This window comes from Eptatretus burgeri, chromosome 1 (assembly GCF_056783735.1).
Source record: "Eptatretus burgeri isolate ZD-2024b chromosome 1, Ebu_testis_v1, whole genome shotgun sequence".
NCBI lineage: Eukaryota > Metazoa > Chordata > Myxini > Myxiniformes > Myxinidae > Eptatretus > Eptatretus burgeri.
Window position 1 is genome coordinate 22,525,643 of NC_140961.1, and position 15,898 is coordinate 22,541,540.

General features: G+C 40.0%; 2 protein-coding genes across 11 annotated transcripts in view; one reads left to right on the top strand and one right to left on the bottom strand.

Annotated features, from left to right (window-relative positions):
* Window positions 1–5,600, top strand: part of POLL (DNA polymerase lambda) — a 97,763-nt gene extending 92,163 nt beyond the window's left edge. For 6 of the 8 annotated variants that reach the window (XM_085874726.1, XM_085874775.1, XM_085874765.1 and 3 more), the window contains one exon: window positions 4,879–5,600. In XM_085874726.1, the coding sequence (XP_085730852.1) occupies window positions 4,879–5,228 (350 nt within the window). In that variant the 3' untranslated portion in view covers window positions 5,229–5,600. The remainder of the gene's footprint in view (window positions 1–4,878) is intronic. The other 2 variants (XM_085874781.1, XM_085874789.1) reach the window with 2 other exon arrangements.
* LOC147034004 (suppressor of fused homolog) overlaps window positions 4,613–15,898 on the bottom strand; it is a 112,762-nt gene continuing 101,476 nt past the window's right edge. For all 3 annotated transcript variants that reach the window (XM_085874820.1, XM_085874803.1, XM_085874811.1), the window contains 3 exons: window positions 14,194–14,332; window positions 6,207–6,275; window positions 4,613–6,042 (listed from right to left, as the gene is read on the bottom strand). In XM_085874820.1, the coding sequence (XP_085730946.1) occupies window positions 5,953–6,042; window positions 6,207–6,275; window positions 14,194–14,332 (298 nt within the window). In that variant the 3' untranslated portion in view covers window positions 4,613–5,952. The remainder of the gene's footprint in view (window positions 6,043–6,206; window positions 6,276–14,193; window positions 14,333–15,898) is intronic.

Here is a 15,898-nt window from a genome sequence, read left to right on the forward strand (position 1 = left end):
ATATCAAAAACATACTCCTTGTGGTTTCTGTAATTATATCAAATCATCTGTTGGTGATAAATATAAGTTAGAACTTTATAGAGAAGAAGATGCCTCAGAGGAGTTTGTAAGACGATTGGAAAAAGACTATAAGACGAAGAGAAATAATGGTTAAAACCTAGAAACCTATGTCATTAACAAAGGGAGAGAAAAGGGAATTTTGGAAGAACAGTATCTGTCATATTTGTGAGGAGAAAATTGAGGGAGGTCAAAGTTAGGGATCATTGTCATCTTACTGGTAAATATAGAGGTCCAGCTCATTCCCGTTGTAATCTTAATTACAAGCCACCAAACTTTATTCCTGTCTTTCTTCACAACGTCCACTATGACACACATCTATTTATAAATTAACTTTCAAAGACATCTGGAGATATTTCTGCCATTCCGAACACAGATCAAAAATACATCTCATTCACAAAAACAATTCATACATCCCCCATAACCCATATCAGATATCTTGACACATTCAAGTTTATGTCAAGTCCATTCTCTAACTTTGCATCAAATATTAAAAACTTTCCGAATCTTAAATCACATTTCTCAAATCAAGAAGAGATTGCTCTCTTGTCACAAAAGGGAATATATCTGTATGACTACATGGATTCATTTCAAAAGTTTAAAGAAACACAACTTCCTTCAAGGGAAAGTTTCTATAGCAATTTGAATAAAACTCATTTCCGATAGAGATTATACACAAGCTAAAAAGGTTTGGGAGAAGTTTAATATAAAGAATCTTGGAGAATATCACGATTTGTATCTTAAAACTGATGTATTATTATTGACTGATCTGTTTGAGACATTTAGAACAGTCTGTCATAATAAAAATTCTTATGGATTAGACCCCGCTCACCCTTACACAGCCCCAGGTTTGGCTTGGAGTGCCATGTTAAAAATGACAAAACAGGATTTGGAATTAATCAGTGATATAGACATGGTTTTAATGATAGAGAAGGCTAAAAGAGGAGGAATATCTCAAGTTTGTTCCAAGAGATATGCTAAAGCAAATAACAAATATCTTCCTGATTATAATACGAATGAGGACAACTCTTACCTGATGCATCATGATGCTAGCAATTTGTATGGGTGGGCTGTCTCAATCTTTACCTATGGAAAACTTAAATGGGTTAAAGAAAAACATTATGAAAAAGTTTTACAAGACATTGTTATCTCCTCTCAAAAATAATTGGATGAAGCTGAAGTTGGATATTATTTTGAGGTTGATTTAAAATATCCAAAAGAACTTCACAATAAATATAAAGACCGACCCTATGCCCCTGATAAAGAAAGTCCAAGAAAAGAATGGTTAAGTGATTATCAACAGTCATTTAATATAAAAGGTAAATCTACAGAAAAACTACTTACTACATTAAATTATAAGGAAAGTTATGTTTTGCATCAAAGCAACTTGAGACAATATTTATCTGCTGGGTTGAGAGGAAAATTCATATGATTTTGAAATTTAAAGCCATTGGTTAAAGAAGAATATTGATTTTAATACAAAAAGGAGAACAGAAGCAACAATATCCCCCTTCCGCCATACGGCGGGGGATAAAAACAGATTTTGAGAAGGACTTTTATAAATTAATGAATAATGCTGTATTTGGAAAGACTATGGAAAATGTTAGGAATAGACAAAACATAAGACTTGCTACATCTTGGAAACAGGCTTCAAAATTAATTAATAGACCTAGTTTTAAGTGAGTGGAGGTGTTTTTAGAAAACTTTTGTGCTTTTCATTTTTTAAAAAGAGTGTTGAAATGGATAAAGCTATTTATGTGGGAACATCAATTCTTGACTTGTCAAAGTTGTGAATGTATGACTATTACTATAATAATTTAAAACCAAAGTGTAAGGATAATATATCATTGTTATATATGGATACAGATAGTTTTATATAAGAAATTAAGACAAGTGATGTATATGAGGATATGATTGATAATATTGATATATATGATACAAGTAATTATAAGTCAGGTGATGTGTTGTTTTCATCAAAGAATAAAAAGGTTATCGGTAAGTTTAAAGATGAATTGGGTGGGAAGGTAATGAGTGAATTTATTGGATTGAGATCAAAGTCTTATGCTGTAAGTATATTGATAATAATTATATTGAAGGATGTGATAAGCTAAAGGGAAAAAAGAAAAATATAATCAAGGAAACAATAAACTTTAAACATTATTACAAATGTTTTACCTTAAAGAAGGAAGTGTCTAAAATGAATACAATAAGAAGTTATAAACATCAATTATACTAGTACGTGCCCGTACGTGCATGCGTGCAATTTTTTTTTTTTAACTGCTTGCCAGAAACAACCACACAGACCGTTCCTTCACTCTCACGTGCCCGTACGTGTGTGGCCGTACGTGTGTGACCGTACGTGCAAACCAAAAAAAAACCCCAAAAAACTTTCAAACCACACAGGCCGTTCCTTCGCTGTCATAAACAACGACTGGATTGGGGCATTGTGTTTAAGAAAATCGAGAAAGAAATCGAGAAGGTCCAGAAATCAAAAAAGAAAGAATACAGTAAGTCGATAAATCGAGAAAAAAATCATCGAGAAAGAATACAATAAGTCGTCACTATCTGGAAGTCCGCATATCGCAGTTACGATTATTCACAATTTAGTTTTAATGGAAAATTATTTAATTAGCACCAACGTATTTTGCCTTTTCGCAATGTCATCGCAAGGAAAAACACAAAGAGAAGAGAAGAGAAAAAAAAAACTTTCAAACAACTACACAGGCCGTTCCATCGCTCTCGTAAACGACAACTGGATTGGGGCATTGTGTTTATCTATAAATGCGCATAAGAAATTGAGAAATTATTAGAATACATCAAGTCATCACTATCCGGAAGTGGTGCGTGCCCGTACGGAATGTTCACATGGATTCCATGAATTATCGCTTGCATTGAAGTAACAACTGCTGTGATACTTCCACACACAGAGTTAATTAAAATCAAAATTAAAATCAAGTTTACCTCCCTGTCTTTGCTTGCCATGACATTCGCTGCCATTGACCATTGCCACTCCTACGCCATGGTAACTAAGGCACCGATCCCATCGTAACCGGCACGGCACGTGACGTCATCGTCGGCTGGCCGCGCACTGGCCTACGCAGCCACGCCTCCACAGCAACATGTCCTTTCATTGGTTGGTAAATAAATGGCCATAACTTGGGAAGCACTTGTCCGATTAATATCAAACCTTGAAAAGGCACATCCACAGGGCACCAGCAATATACCTGGCAAGTTTCAATTAGATAGGACCAGTGGTTGTCGAGAAACAGCGGACACACACACACACACACACACACACACACACACACACACACACACACACACACACACACACACACACACACACACACACACACACACACACACACACAGCTGGAATTATAGATATATATAGATATATATATATAGAAAAGGTAAATAAGAAAGCATTAGGAGCTTTTGATGATAAAAGATATGAGAACCCACGAGGAGGAGTGATGTAAGGGACACATCGGCCATTTTGGAGTTAATGCCATAAAGCACTATTTTAACCCTTACCCTATCATCTGAGCCTATCAACATCATATCCTTATAATATGTCGCTTACATCACTCCTCCTCGCAGGGCCTCATATACTTTAGAGAATGGAATCAATCATCTCCCTTATGGTTATAAGTATAAGTGTTAATATATTGGGTTGGGGATTTTAACAGGCTGCCGCCGTCTTTTTTTCTGATTTATAAATGATAGAACCAAGCAATAACCAAACCAAAGAGTGGAGATGAAATCAGCCTTGGTATTTAAATGGAAAAACATAATGAATGTGAGAAATATCAAATAATTCCTATTTAAGAATTAACCGGGGCAAAAGTAGATAAAACAAATAAGTGGATTAATTTAATTACAAATTAGTTGGAAGATGTAAAAAAAAAAAAATTAATATTCTTGAATGAACTGAAAACTTTGATGGTTATCAATGGAACAATGGAAAAACAATTTACTACAATCTCAAAATGATATCTGGCTCAGGAGGCGGTCAAATATGAGCATTAAGAGAAGTTTATCATTTCATTTCTGCTCAACAAAGACACTTAAACCGAGAACTAAGTTCCAAGTTATTCTTTGTGAATATACTCGATGGAAATGAATGTTACAAGAAAATCAAGTTATTCCCTAAAGTAGAACATGGGCAAATATTTGTTGGTTTGCTCTTTGAGTATAATTAAAATATGAAAGGACTGTGATTATGTTGGGGGGGAGAAGGGTTTGATTCAGCAAGTCTCAATTTTTCATTTGCTTGTATGGGAGGGAAGGGGATAGGTGGGGAGGAAGTGAGTCTCCCATTTTGAGCTTTTGGGGCTTGGGTCAGATATTTTTTCCCTTTTCCCCCATTCATTTGAATGGTTGTCCCAGAAGCAACATTATCATCTACTCATAGGCGACTTCACAACCTCCTCAACCATCCTTCTGCCATCACAAATTTCCACTTGGTGAATATGGTAGTTATTAAATTCCAGCATGAACATTTTATTCATGTTGCAAAAAAGTTACCTTTAATGAATGAATGACACACGTATTGCTGGAATTGAGTGTTTATTATCTATACATGTACGCAGGGTAAAGTGGAATGTACAATATCAAAGGAAGTTTTTCACAATTAAAATCAATATATTTTCCTTTTTTCAATTTATACAACACAAGGCTTGGGATAGTAAGTGGGAATTTGAGCTCTTTTTCTTGCACCATTCTAACTGATGCAACATCCAACAAGCCAAATCGTCTGTCCATTATTGGGGTGGGTGCAGTGGTCATGTCTTATGTGATTGTCCCACTGTCCTGCAGGTTTCCTTACCAATGACCTGTCGAGTCGAGTAAAAAATGGTCTGCAGACAAAATACATGGGCGTGTGCCGTCTCTCCGGACCAGGACGGATACACCGACGTCTCGACGCACTGTGTGTGCCACGTGAGCACCTTGCGTGTGCGATGCTCCACTTCACTGGCTCTGCGCGGTTCAACCGTGCACTCCGTTCACATGCGCTGCACCATGGGTATCGCCTCTCGGAACACACCCTCCGCTGTACTTCTGTGGCCAAGGACCAGCCCTCGGGGACAGTCCTGACAAACTCAGAGCAAGACATATTCCACCATCTTGGCCTTCCTTATCGTGAACCCCATGAACGAGACTGGTGATAACGCGAAGCCTTAATCGCTCATTGGATGTTTGTTTTCAATCAAACAACCAATCACGTCTACAGACAGCACAATACTAGTCGTTGTCAAGATAGAGTCTGCAGTGACAAACTGCTGTGCTTCCGTTGAGGACATTATCTCATTGCAACAAGTATTCACATATTTGTCTGCTGTAAATCAAGCAAAGCTTGTGTGAAGCACATGTTGAGCTTATTGATGAACAAGATCATCTAAGCAATCAAATATTTGTGCTGGGGTGTCAATAATCTCGGGATGTTTCACCACCAGAGAAATTAGTGTAATGATTGTAAATAGAGTATGGATGAAATAAAATTGTGAAGGGGGAATTCATACTCCTCAGGTATCCTGGTACCTTGTGAGAAGACGCCATTTGTGTGAGCTGAGCAGATTGGCTCAAGCTCAGGGGAGTGGTAATGTAATGTGGAGGGAAGGTATGAACTGAAAGTTGATTAAAAAAAAAGTATGTTAACCACTATGGTAACCTAAAGCTGATGTTTGGGGCTGAAGTGGATTAAGTTCCATCCAAATGCTAAAACGTACCCAAAATCTTCGCTCATCTTCTTAGGGCCGTAATCATAACTTTGTCAACTTTCACCTTTTGTTTGAATTGTCTGCCTAAATTAACCTTCACAAAGTCTCGTATTGTAAAAAAAGTAAAAATAAGACTGACGTGACAAGAAAGCAAGTGAAGAATGAGGGATGATCAGAGAAGTGGAGGATCAAAAGCCTGTTCGGGGAGTAGGTGGATACTTAGACCCCTGTCTGGCCAATTGAACTCCCTGGGCAGGATGATCTACCAGAAAGAAATGGGTTCAGGGGTGCACAAGCAAAGATCGAATCAGCATTCGAGGTCAATGTCTGGTCCTGTCTCTCACTTCGAATTTTGGTCCGCGGTGAGATTTCATTGAAAGGAAGAAAAGTTAAAATGAGAAAGTAGAAAATAGTGAAGAAACTTACTTTTGTGGGTGTAACTAGTTCCTGGAGATCCATCAGAATTCTTCTTGCAAACCTTTCTGGAATGAATATCTGTGATTTAAAATAAATAAATAAATAAATGGGAATCATACATTTACATCATGTTCTGAGAAACATAAAAGTTCAGTTGACCTAAGCTGTGGCAGAGATTTTAGTGAGCAATAATGGTAGTTTAATAGTCTGCTCCAAAATTATTTCAAATATGAAATTGTCTTTTAAAATCAAAAGGTTGCCAACTCAGACAGTAATTACCTTGGTGGGATGAGGTTGATGTTGTAGGAGAACTTACTGTATTATATTAATTAATATTATCCTCGTGTCTCGATCAATCAATGACTTCCAAATTAGACATGCCTTTTAATCCCAAGAAATGGCAATAGTGGGGCAACTTAGCTAAATATAGCATAACAATTGTGCATTCTGTGAGGAAAGCACCAAATTTGGCACACTAGTAGCCTAACATATTATAAACAGATTTGGATATTGGGCCATCTCAAATTCAGCCGCTGATGGCTGTGGCAGCCATTTTCCACTGCCATCAAAAATTTTGAGATGGCCCAATATCCAAATCTGTTCATAATATGATAGGCTACTAGTCTGCCAAATTTGGTGTTTTCCTCACAAAATGCACAATTGTTATGCTAAGTTGCCCCACTACAAGAGCAGCATTGTACCATGAAGTTTTTGTAAATTGGTCCGAATCAAATTTTAACATTGATGATACAAGCCTGTGTTTATTTGGACGGACAACTTGGTCGCACTTTCGGCATTAAGCCGTCTCGTCTGGGTTTAAACCCCGATATGATCGAATTTAAAATCTTCCATTGTGTTGCATTGCCGGCAAGGGGAGCTGTATCCCAGAGCATGGAGAAGGATGGATAGATAGCCAGCTATCCAGTCTGCATGTAGGTTGTGGACATGAAAGATCACATGATTACAGTAATACCTTGCTTAGCACTCAGTGTGTGTTCCTGGAAAAGAGAGTACTAATCAAAAATTCATTAAAAGGGGTCATTATACCATTGTTTAAATGGAGACGCATTCCCGACAGCGTTATTCCTTATGCAAGAGTGGTATATGAGGGGTTCATTGGGGTATCGGTGAAAGCAATACAGATGGTAAACGTTATTTTATAAACTAGTAATAGGCATCCACAACTATCATTTACAATGTTTATGGAACGATAGCCAAAGCCCTCACTTTTTTAGATCCTCGTGGAGGATCTCTAAGTCTTACTCACGTTGCTGTTCTTCTGCTTCTTCTTGTGGACTTTTTTTGTTTCACAGCCTATGTAGTTTTCATCGAGACTTCCTGAAACTTGGCATATATATGTAACTAGGACAAATGTGTCCACGAGCAGCGTCCTAAAGATTTTGTCGGCTAAAAAAAAATAAAAATAACTTAAATTTTTTTTTTAAAACAACAACAACTTCCGATATTTCGTCACGTGCTTTGATTAAGCCAACAGCGAAACGCATCATGATATCTTTACGTATTTACGATATATCGTGTATTTACGAAATAAATAATGTATTTACGAAATTACAATACGATAAATGGAATAATCTTTAAATAGTAACATGAACTTTTCAAAACTTTAAAGCAAATGTCCGAATATATTTAAAAGTTCATAATAGATGCTCTCAAAAGGCACCGTCTATGTGAGGATGTGTACATGTGCTCAGTATTTAAGGAGATCCAGATCTCGTAATATACAAGAGCAGAGTCCTCGAGATTAAGGTTTTGTCTTCAGAAGAAGAAGAAGAAGAAGAAGAAGAAGAAGAAGAAGAAGAATGCTGAGCTCTCTGAAGGCCCGGTCACACCTTGACGTTTTAGCCAACGTATGCCGATTTTTGAATTTTTTTTCTAAAACGCTGGCACACGTTGAATACGTTATGGGTAAGTTTTGATAACATTGAGAGCACGCTGGCATACGTCGTAGTACGTTGCCATACGTCGTTGTACGTTGGCTTTAAACGTCGTACTTTTCGGTTGTCCTCAAATTTTTTCATGCTTGAAATTTCACGACGTATGCCGGCGTATGACTCACACGTTCCGCTACGCTGGCCACAAGTTGTAGGCACGGTCTGCGATCGTTGACAGACGTCAACACATGCTACTTGTAAGTTAATCATAAGTTGAGACACGCCGAGGTAGTGTTTAGAGTACCCGAAACTTATTTCCTACCTATGATTAACGTGTTGTTGGCACGTTACGCGATCGTTGCCACACGTCGACAGACGTTACTTTTAAGTTACTCATAGGCTGAAAGACGTCGGTATAATGGATCGTCCTTGCGTCAGCGTCCACGGCCACGGCCAGGACACTTATTTGCAGCATTCTTCAAACTTTTCTTCGGCATGACGAGGATGTTCACACTTCGATGTCGAGCTTGGCTATGATTCCAATTGTCCATCGGCAGCATCTATTTAAAATAGTCGAGTTTGAGCGTTTTAACACGTTCAGAAGAAACGCTTCAAATTTCCAAACCCCAGCGTCAAAAAACAAAGGCGAGTGACAGCAATTTAAATCGTTCATTGTAAACAATGAAAATAGCTGAGTGGTACCGTTTAAAAGTCGTTGAGTGTAAAAAAAATCCAATTGTTGAGCGCAAGCGTCTACTTTCAATAGTGGAGATGCAGCCATTTAAATCGTTGAGTGGCAGCCTATGAACCTACCCGTGGACACGCAGACGCAAGGACGATCCATCATAACCCACACCCTCCCCCTCACACCCACCTACTACTGCCAACATGAACAAACTACTACTAATACTAATAGTAATACTGATACTGATACTGTTACTGCTGACATGGACATCGACTCAAAAAGGACTCGAAAACACTGTTGGGTTCCCCTTTTATGAACACCATTTTTAGATACCAATTCCCAAAACCGCTGGGAACACGTCTTTATATGGCAGTTGTAACCTAGAAACACGTTCATTTATTTTTTTGTCGACCGGAAGACGTCATTGGAATACGTCTACATACGTCGATGTGTGTTGGGGCTACGTAAAGAATTGGTTCAAAGCACGTCAAACATAAGTTAGAAATAAGTTTCGCGTAAAAAAGACATTACCGCGACGTGTTTCGACTTATGAGTAGCTTATAAGTAGCCTTTGTGGACGTGTGTAAGCGTCCACATATCGTGTGTAAAACTTATCCTCATCGCATGCGAACGTGTGTCATACGCCGAGTACGTCGTAAAATTTTGAACATGTTCAAAATTTCTTGACGTACTCTACTTACTACGACTTATGATAGCGTATTTAGCGTTCTACTCGCGCATACCAAACTTACCCATACCGTATTCGACGTGCCCCAACGTTTTAGACACTTTTTGTTACGTCGGCATACGCTGGCAAGATCGCCAAGGTGTGACCGCGATTTTGACCCTTCCATTTCTACGGCAGTTATGATTTGAATCGTTGTGCGTCAGCCTTTTAATAGGCTACGCCACGACATCGTCGGCGATGCGTGCAACGCGCTATGCCTGAGTTAGACTATCGTTGGGCATCGGTTGTGTAGGCCGACAACAGGTTCAGCATTCGTTGGTATAAGTTATCTATAACACAACGAAACGTTCTGTGTAGTTACCAATGCGTTATACATAAGACCAAGTCGCTATGAATACGTCCGAATCTTTAAAAAAAAACATCAAAAGTTCAACGTAAGCCAGTGTTTTACATAAATTTTAACACGTTGCCATCGCTGGCTAAAACGTCAAGGTGTGACCGGGCCTTGAGCAGCGTTCGCTACGCGAGACGCTGCTAAAAAATACCCTGTGCAGACAGTAACCATCTCCGATTTTGAAAATTCCTCCTAGAAAAAAGTTATGACGTCAAAATATCTCCGCTAATGGAAATCGCCTAAAAAATTATCTCCGAAACTTGGCAAGCTTTTTGAATTCTGTTTGCGAGAATCGAACGGGGCATGAGCGGAGATGAATTACCGCTCATATGATACATCACTATGACGTCATATCAATTTTTATGACGTCATTCCTATTTTTTGACTTTGTTTCACAACCCAGAGTTTTCATCGGATCTTCGTGAAACTTGCCATGTATATGCAGAAAGCCCACGCGCAGGCAGTAACCATCTCCGATTTTGGAAATTCTTCCTCGAAAAAAGTTGACGTCATAATATCGCCGCGAATGGAAATCGCCTATCCCATTATCTCCGAAACAAGGCAAGCTGTTTGAATTCTGTTTGCGGGAATCAAGCTGGGCATTAGCACAGATAATTTATCGCAAACCTGATACATCACAATTACTTCATATTCGTTTTTATGACGTCATCATTAAGAGGATGAGGATCTTAGCTCATTTGAGCTTGTTTTTTCTCCCACCCTCACTTTTTCACCTTTATTAGCCCGCATTGGACTTGGTCCAAAATGCGGGCTTATGGATTTGCTCTCAATTTTCATGTGTGTGCGTGCATCCGTCCACAACCTTATCTCGGACATGTATGGACCGATTTTATTTGTACTTGGCACAAAGACAACACATGATGGTATACGTACACACATCATTTTGTTTCATGATGTGATCAAAGATGGCCGACTGGCGGCCATTGTAATTGAAAATCCGATGTTGAACACGTCAACTATTTATCGGACATGCATTTACCGATGTTGTTCATACTTGGCACACAGATAATGAATGATGGCTTACATATGCACATCTTTTTTTTTCGAGATCAGATCCAAGATGGCCGACTGGCAGCCATTTTGTTACTTAAATGTGTCCCCAACCATTTCTCAGACATGCATGATCCAATCTTGTTTAAACTTGGCATAAGCACAGTACATGATATGTCATACACGCGCACCTCACTTACGTTGTGATCTGAGCAAAGATTGCCGACTGGGAGACTGGCGGATTTTCGTTGTTAAAAAAAACCGGTATCGAACACGACTTCAACCATTTCTTGGACATGCATTTACCGATCTTGTTTACTTTTAAATTTGTGTTCACCACAACCGCTTCAGCTATTGACATGAAACTTTCAACGTAGGAGCGCCTACCCATGGAGAATTTCTTTTTTTTTAAACAAAGTTACATGATGATGGGATGAAAAATGTGTCATGCGTTTCAAAAAGTCTGTTTTCTGTCGGAGTGGGTTCCAGAGTATCTCACGTATCAGGAATAAATAGCCTCAACCTCGCTTCGCTATGCCCCATAAAAAATAATATATTGTTATTATAATAACATCAGTATCAAAAAAACATAAAATATATCGAAACATCAATAAAAATAATAATTGCTGTCACTCCTGCTCCTCCAACATGACAATTGGGGGTGGGGGGGGGCTTTTGTTTCTGCAAAACGATGGTGGAGTAAATAGCACTCATTGGCTAAGAGCATCTCCATAACAGTACAAACAATGGCAGCCATGTATGTTTACACGGCGAGCGCAGCGTGTTATGAATTATTATTTTTTTTGTAAAAATTCTCTCATAGAAAGAGCTCTATAACAAATCAGCATTCTACAGGGTAGCTTCAAGCAAGGTATTACTGTATTTCAAAAGGAGAGGCCATTGTGTGCCGGTACCCTGTCTGTGGATGCTATCTTAAGTTAATAGTTTCTGGAAAATTATGGTTGACCTACGTATTCGATAAATAAAGTTAATGTGGTGTGTAGATAAAGCACAAGCATGATGGGCTAAATGGTCTCCTGTGTGCTCGAAATTGTGGCTTCATTGCCATGCGAGGCAGAGACGCATAATTATGTACATTGGAAACGAATCTGAGTCCTTGGAAGTCCAAATTCAGTTGTAGACCATTGGACAGTAAACCACCTAGATGTTATTCAAGTTTTTGTTGTAGTTCATAAATCGCCATTGAGAGGTCCAATGTCCTTTAACAGATCTGTGGTTCAATGGCTGGACTTGGAATAAATAGCATGCCATGTTGTTCACATGATTTATGAAGACTAGCTATGTCAATATTCTTTCATGACGATTTTCATGCAGTGCAGACTGAACTATTGATCTTCTTCACTGGGGGCAGAATCTTCAAAATTTAAATCTGACTTGGAGAAGACTAAACTCAACAGACAACACACGTGTAAGCATCGAAACTAAGCATCCTTTAATGATGTCAATCTAAATTAGAGCAAGTGATAAATGAGTGGAAATTTTCTTTTGTATGTGTAGGGTTTGTTTTAGCTCACCTGGAATCTGAGATGGTGTTAGGGCCATGCAACCCAAGGAATTACAAGGGCCCCCCACACGAATGATCGTGGTCAAAAAACTTTCGAGACAGGGCCAGATGGATGTCAAAAATGCGTATTTTAGTGTGGCAACAGATTGTCAGGGCTCACAGGGGCCCCACTGGACCACTATTGAGCTTTGCATGGGGCCGACAAATGATTAACGCTGGCTGTCTGGAACATAGTTCCTATAAGCTTATGGGATGGCGCATCGTCTGTCCGTCAATAAACACTTGCAATTTCTTCTCCAAAATTGTCGATGGGCTTCTGACCAATTTTGGTTAAAATTATCTTTGGTGTGTTGGAACTCAAGTGTGTTCATGGCATCCTCCATGGATAAGTCAGTCATCTTAAGGTATAAAGGTCCCAAAATTAATTGGATTTCGATCTAGTTTGGCTGCCATTTTGGATTACAGGAAAACCTTTAACAATATTCTTCTATCAAACCACTTAACCGATCAATCTGAAACTTTAAATTTGTGATCGATGACCAAAGGAAAATATTTGTTAACAATAACATCATCAATCACGTGTTACGACAGTCGTATAGGATCATAAGAAAACCCTTAAAGTTCATCTTCTCTGAACCTCCCTAACCGATCAATGCAAAACTAAAAATATGTGATTGACTACCTCTGGCAACATTTGATTAAAAGCTGATCTGGAAAACACAATATGGCCTCCAGTAACATCATAATACAGAAAGTGGGAAATTATCCTTGGAGTTGCACCTTATCGAATAGGGATAATTTTGACACAACAGGAAGTCACATCATCATACCGGAAATGGGCAATATCTCAAACTCAGGTTCATAGACAGCAGGGAGTTGCACTGCTGTGAAGATGATGTGTATTCTAAATCCAGCTCTTATTTTTACCCTTATCCATCTGTCACTCCACTTTTTGGCAAGCAGCCAGTTGAGCGACAGCATCATTAATTGTGTTTTAAATTTTTTTTTTAATATAGATTTAGTCTAGGCTCATGAAGGAGCTAAATGACAGTTCAGCAGGTTAACAAACTACCGAAGGATATGGAAAATCAATAACTTCTGCAGATTTCCATGATATATTCCAGTAATTAATCAAAATAACCTTTGAGTCTCAGAAAGTAGACAGTTGCAACAATATGCCAGGCAAGAGTATAATTTTTCATTAAAACTCTTATTGCAATCAACTTTACTGTAGATTCATAGGATCCCCTTAAAATCCATGTCAGATTCAAGTCTCACCATTTTGAACCCATGTTACAAACTCGAAACCTTGTCGTTACCTTCAAATCTGTACCACAGCACTGCATACCCAATTCACTCAAATCCTGCAATCTCCTGGTGAAGTTGGATCATTCTTGAAAACCTTTTGCAATTTGGTGGATATTGAACAGGGGTTTGTAGTTCCGTTGATTGTTTACATTGTCTCACTGTAAAATTAATAATGAAAGTGCAATGATGGTTGTGTTGTAGCTAGATTCTTTATGATGACTGCACCATTCAAATTTGAAGACTGCTCTCATGTCTCCTTTTTCATTGGATTTTCAAGTCATTTCTTTAGCATCGATATCATAAGGTCATCATCTCTTCAGGTGATGTTGAAGGTATTTTTTTCCCAGATGGTTTCTCTGACAAGGCCACACACACACACATTACTCAAGATGTTCTGCAAACCATCCTACTTGTCAAACGCAAATTCATCACAGTCCTTACGACGGCCTATAGTCGTGATCATGTGAGTACAGATATCAGTGCAGCTGAATACCTGCAGCCAAGGACCATGGGCAGCATATGGACACTCTGGACCCACAAAGGCACCTTCCACACCACTTGCCACCATGGTGATAGCCGCGTCACCCGCGATGCTCTTGAAAGTAAAATGTCGACCATGTAGGATCCGACCACTGCATGTACCAGGGTAAAATGAGTCAAGGATCATGATAGATCTTAACCATCTGTTCAACGAAATCAAGCCAATGTTGGATTAAGTTAATTGCTCTTTCAAAAGAAGACCTATTCAACTGTCTCATTGAATGTGCAGTCTTTCAAAAGTACAATTTTATTTTTAGCTTATCTGGAATTTAAATTCCAGACAAGGTATTGTTACAGTGCCAGGGGTCGGCTGCGAACCGACCGCTCTGAAGGAGCTACAAGTCGAGTCAGCCCGACCGATCGCCCGGAATATAGATCGCCGCCCGGATAAGTCCGAGTCGACGGGTCCTTGTACAAGAACCGAAATACGCCAATGGGCAGACCACGTGGGGTAGGGTCGATTGCCAATCTTCAATTTACCTAAATACCCACGTGATCCAACTACCGGGGTATTCCAACCTCGACGGAACTCGTACAGAACAAGCCGCTGAGGCGAGCCTATCCCGTGCGCAATTCCGTGCGGCTTAATCGCCGAGAACCGTCGGTCCAAATGTCCCCCTTTTACGGCAAACCAACGGCTTTCCAACTCCCAACACACGAAATGCTCAGTCAATGAAAGAATCGATGCGACGAGCTGAAAACATTTAACAATTGGGGTATTAATTAATAATAATGGGGAACAAGGGAAGTACGTAAGAGCAGAACTATACGGACTATACGAAATGCAATGCAAACATTTACAGCACACAAAGCACTTAACAATTTCCTACTTATTAGACGGGCCCACGGACACACGTACGCACACACACCCAAGAAATGGTGGCTGAGGCCTTTAATAACGGGCTCCAGCTCGGAGGACAGGTGAGCTGAAACCCAGAACCTATCTCGAACCTCTCCACCTCGTGTGGTCTTCAAGTTGTTCGGACCCGGGCTCCAGCGAGAGCGAGCTGGACCCAATCGCCGTGAGCTGTGATCCTTCCCGAGCTCCAGCGAATCCTCCCGCGCTTAACACGTGCTGGTGAGACGAGACGCCGATCCTTCCCGTCGATGCGCCGCTTCCCCGAGGGACCACCTCCAAGATGAGGCTGATGAGTCGCACCAAGCCGGGAACCAAAATGGAGAACAAAGAGCTCCACGAACCAAGAAGAAGAATCCATCACTCGCAGCTCGAGCCGAGCGACCAGCTCAACTCTCTTCCAAACAAAGCAGCTCGAAGCAAAAAGCTCTCCCGAGCCAAGCAGGACCCTACGGCCTGCTGAACAACTACTCAGCAGAAGCAAAAAGCTTCCGAAAGCCTCAACCCTAACCCAAGCCAAACAGGACCCGACAGCCTGCTGAACGACCACTCTCCACCCGAACAAAGAAAGGATCTCCTCTTTATCCTTCTCCGCCCCTCCCCCGCGCCCAGCGTGATTCATGCCCTCGTGATCCATCCCCCGCTCAATCACGGGTGGGAGGGAGTTGTTGACGTCATGAATCATGGGACGGAAGGGCTCTTCTTCCTCTTCACAGAAGGGGGTGGGGGGGTGGCGTCTCCATTGTGTTATGATCGCTCCCTAACTATGAAAGTGAATCACGCAGCGCACTTAATCGATTTA